The sequence below is a fragment of the Nicotiana tabacum genome, chromosome 23 (genome assembly GCF_000715075.1).
Source record: "Nicotiana tabacum cultivar K326 chromosome 23, ASM71507v2, whole genome shotgun sequence".
Lineage (NCBI taxonomy): Eukaryota > Viridiplantae > Streptophyta > Magnoliopsida > Solanales > Solanaceae > Nicotiana > Nicotiana tabacum.
The window spans coordinates 20,779,742-20,784,804 of NC_134102.1; the positions used below are offsets into that span (position 1 = coordinate 20,779,742).

At 31.8% G+C, this 5,063-nt stretch overlaps 1 protein-coding gene across 1 annotated transcript; it reads right to left on the bottom strand.

Moving 5' to 3' along the window:
- Positions 1-3,191: 3,191 nt before the first annotated feature.
- On the bottom strand, positions 3,192-4,564 carry LOC107826092 (proline-rich receptor-like protein kinase PERK3). Its single transcript, XM_016653043.2, has one exon. The coding sequence runs from the start codon at positions 4,399-4,401 to the stop codon at positions 3,382-3,384; it is 1,020 nt and encodes a 339-aa protein (XP_016508529.1). The 5' UTR covers positions 4,402-4,564; the 3' UTR covers positions 3,192-3,381.
- Between the last annotated feature and the right edge of the window lie 499 nt (positions 4,565-5,063).

A 5,063-nucleotide genomic window follows, 5' to 3' on the forward strand; every position in this document is an offset into this window, starting at 1 on the left:
TATCCCACTCCCCTCTATCCTCCCCTTACCCGATATAATTAAGAAAAAAAAGAAAAAGAAAAAAAGCCTAGTAATATCTGGATAAAATGACCATATTCGAATATAACGTTTAAATGGCTAAAATAGAAATTGTTTGCGAACATCTATTAGCTATACAATTGCTCATAACCCTTCTCCATTCTCAAAAGTTTAGATAGCCCTTTTTGAAGTGGATTATGATTGGGTGAATGAAATACTGGACTCATTAGATCGGAAGATAATTGGTAAGTTACACATTTGGCCAATCGGCTAAAAGTAATTACTTTCGCTAGTCAAATATATAAAAAAAAAATATTTATTATGTATAATATGTCTATTATACATTAATATACAAAAGATATATATTTGTCGGCTATTATATGAACCCTCGCCCAAAAGGCCTAAGCTAAAAGTCATTAATTATATGGCATATCCAATTTATCCGGGAGAAATTTAAAAATAGCCAAATTTACATGTGATAATTGAAAAATAGCCACAGTTTCAAAAGTAATCGAAATTTAGTCACTTTTCATGTAAAGATAAATCTGAACGAAAACACTGTTCAAAATCCGGAAAATATTCTAGTATAATATACTGGAACTCCAGCATAATATACTGGAGTTCCAGTATAATATACCGGTTCAGCATAATATGCTGGAAGTTCATACACATGTGCTCTAATCTCCAGTATATTATGCTGGAACTTTTCGCGTGTTAGAGTTTCAGCATAATATGCTGGAAGTTCATATACAGGTGAACCAATCTCTAGTATATTATGCTGGACGGGTCCGTGTTACAGCAAAATAGTGACTATTTTTCAATGACTTTGCAAACGTTGGCTATATTTGTATTACCAGTCCGAAAACTTATTAGTCCTTTTTACCATTTATCCAGATCACACACATCAACATTACAAGCCCCTGACAAATTGTTAGCAGTAGCACTTTAATTTAGAAAGCCCAAATGGAAAAAAGCTGTTGAGCACCAATACTTCCGAAGAGAATCTCATGATGCAGAAGAATGTAAAATAACAGTTCGTGTCTTAGCAATGAGGAGATTACACGATTTAAATATATGAAAATATCTTATTAAAGTAAATAATTCATATATGATAAACTTTTCAATATTAATCACTGCGTAACAATCCTTTCATTATTGATCATCGTGCAAAATAATCTTTACATTATAATCTTGCACTTAAGAGGTGTGTGTTTAATTCTCATTATCCTCCCTCCCCAAACCATGCAATAGATTTTTCTTAAGAATAAAAAGAGAAGAAAAAGAAAAAGAAACCCACGCATACGATGTAATATCCGACAAGCTGCATAATATATGGGCTTTCGGAAGGAGCCTATAGATGTTCCGGGTAACACGGGCTAACCAGTTTTCGGACTAGTAATTGAAAAATAGCTAGTGTTTACAAATTTATTAAAAAATAACTATTATTTCGCTGAAACACAAAAAGTTCCAGAATAATATGCTAGATTATGGAGCTCGTGCGTATAAATTTCCAGCATATTATGTTGGACTCCAGCATATGAAAAGTTCAAGCATAATATGCTAGATTATGGAGTTCCTACGTATAAATTTTCAGCATATTATGTTGAACTCCAGTACATTATGTTAGAATCTCATGTGTAAAAAATTCGAACTTAATTTTTCCGGATTTTTAAGGGTGTTTTTGTTCAAATTATATCTTTACATGAAAAAGTGGCTAAAAAATAATTTCCCTTCTGTATCAAGGGCCCCTTCAATAATTATTCAAAAAATGACAAAAAGAAAGGCTTTTCACTTTTAGTATTGTAACATGAAAATAATTGCAATTATCAGTCACGTAAATTAATTTTAGTAACTAAATAATTTACTCATAAGAAATGATTTTTTTTTTAATTTTTTTATTTTTTTGTAAAAAGAGCTAGTAGATGGAAATTCCGGTGAACACATAATCCTGAAGCGGACACTAGCAAAGCACATTTATAAACCAAAGTAACTATATATGTTGTAATCTAGCCTTCCCTCTTCAATAATTTATATACATAGGACATATAGTAATATTTATTATATTTGAGGATTGAAATGCTTCAAAGGTAGGCGACAAGATTACCGAATTTATGGCTAAAAGTGTAGTCTAATATTAAAAACATCACCCAATTTTTGCATATCTATTGATTCATCCAAAATAAAAAACAAATGATTAAGAAATGACAAAAAAAACTGATTAAGAAATGACAAGCTAAAAAGCGTTGCTACATTATAATGTACAGAAGACAACAAAAAAGATCACTCAAATAAAGAAAAAAAGAAAGGCCCCCTAACAATTAAAGAAGGATTCCTTGTCCACAAGCAAAATAACTACAAATCAATTAGACACCGTCTTTTTGACAAACAGCCGCCCAAAAGCATACCCCCGATTCTTCTTTTGTACTGGTTAATTAAATTCGAATTCGCCGGAAAGTATAAAACGCTCTCTAATAAATATAATTTTATATTCAAAGCTCGAATTCAAATATTTAATTAAGAATGAAAGAGTATTTATCATTATACCACAATGTAGTCGGTAAATCATATCCCCAATTAATTTGATTTCTCCCCTTCCATAAAATTCAAGCACAGCAAACGTTACAATTTACAGTTTTCAAAGTCAAAGTCCACCAACATTTCCAATTAATTGCCAAAACCACAAGTCCTCTGTAGATTGGCTATTGCTTTGACTTGATTTAATATTTGCTGGCCTTTGTTTGAAGTTTGGAGTTTAGTAAGAGTGCAAAATTAGTTTTTGAGTTTCTTGCAAAGAGCGATTAAACGAAATCTAAAATTTTGAAATTTAGTTTTTCAAGTCTTTCAATAATTATTTCAGTTTGTTTAAAAAACTTTTTCAGTGTGGTTTTTTCGTCGCAATATTTTGCAAAACTGAAAAATAGTTTCTCTAATAGTGTTTGGTAGAAAATTAAATTCGGAACTCTTTTTCAATTCTTTTCGCAAAAGCTAAAAAAGTTTTCAAAAACTCAGACATTTCAATTTTCAACCAAATAAACACTCCTTTTTTTTTTTTGCAAAATTTAAAAATTAAGTGTGGAAATTCAAAAATTCAGACATTTCAACCAAACGCCACTATGTAAGCATGACAATAAGAGGCGTACCTATACCGAGAGGGGTCACCTGTACCCGTAAAGTTCGATAAAAATTTGATGTATATATGCATATATATATATATATATATATGTCTTTAGAATATAGTGATATATTAGTAATTGACACCTTATATACAAAGCAGATTTTGGCTGAATCCAAAAGTGCACCCCGATCTTCAAATACTAGGTCCGCCTCTGAATTGACAATATATATTATATTTTTTACACTGACTCAGGAGCTTAATCCAACTTCTAAGCTAGTCAAAATAGCAGCAACTTGAACAATTGAAGGTCTACTTTTTCTTGAATTCCCAACACAAGCTAAAGCAACTTTTGCCAATCTAACAAGAGGTCTCGTATCACTTGGTATAACAAGTCTTGGGTCCAAAAATTCACTAAACTTCATTTCTTTAATCAAAGGCAATGCCCATTTCACAAGCAAATTTTCTTGATTATCACTATTTCTCCTTCCACTCAACAACTCCAACAAAACCACACCTAATCCATACACATCACTTTCCTTTGAACCACCTTTTTTTTCAATCCAATATTCCTCATCAACATATCCCATTAACCCTAATTTCTTTTCATAATTATTTCCCAAAAAAAAGTACAAACCATAATCACAAATCCTAGCACAAAACTTAACATCTATTAATATATTTGATGGTTTAATACAACCATGTATTATATTAGGTGCCATAACTTCATGCAAATATTCTATACCCTTAGCAACACCTGCAGCAATTCTTAACCTACAACTCCAATCCAATAGAGCTGCACCATCATAATTTTGATGTAAATAAAAATCCAAACTTAACATACCTTCAAATTCCATAACAACAATTCTTTCACCAGGAGCTTCCGAAAACCCTAAAATTGGCACGATATTCGGATGATCAACTAAAGAAAGCCATTTCATTATCGACGAAAAACCTAAGCCAGCATTGCTTAAAACTAGCCTTGGATGTATTCTTTTCACTGCTACTTGTTCTCCGTTTGGTAATATGGCGGCGTAAACGCTTCCTATTCGGCCTTGACCGATGATTCTACGATAGTTGAATCCATCTGTAGCTGTATGAATATCCATTAATGAATAAGAGGATGCACTTTGTTTTGTGGGGAGAGTTTCTTCTGCTTTGATTGGTTTTTTCTTGCAACATATGAAGAGTAGGATAACAAGAATTGTGATAATAATTGAGAGTATAACCAAAATAACATTATAAATAATTATGATTTCTCCACGGTTCATGTCTAGGATTTTTTATGTCTATAAATTTTGATGTTGTGGTTTTAAGAAGAGAGAGTTTAGTAGAAAAGTTTGGCTATGGCCTGTAAAGACTGAGGACTATTTGTTATATATATGACGTAGAAAGAGTGAGAAAAGAGGTGTGTTTTTTTATTGGATCTTAGTGTGTACTCTTTGAAAAATAAGGTTGATGGAAATTGGGAAAGGAAAAGTTGGAAAGTCTTATTAGCATTAATTTGGTATAGTTGCGTTAGTTCAGGGTTGGCTGCTAACTGTCAGTTGACAAAAATTGGGGGTTCGGTAAAAATTCCCATTGCTAAAACAAGTCTATGAACTTGTCATATAGAAATGATTTTTTTTTTGGAAAATAACAGCTGCTTTTAAAATAATAGTCAGAAATAGTATATTTTTTTGTGTATATATCACTACCAAAAATTCGGTCAAAATTGATCGCGGTCAACCGACGTCGGTCAAAAAACCGGCTATTTTATTTTTTATTTTTTTACGAAACCGACCAGCTTTGGTCAGGATTTTTGGGTGCAAAAATACGAAAAATTATCTTTGCCCTTTTTTCTTTATACATTTGGTATTCAAATTCATTAGCCTGGTTAATTTGAATTCGAGTCGCTTAGGGCCTACAAAAACGGTAGTTTTCTATCAAAAGT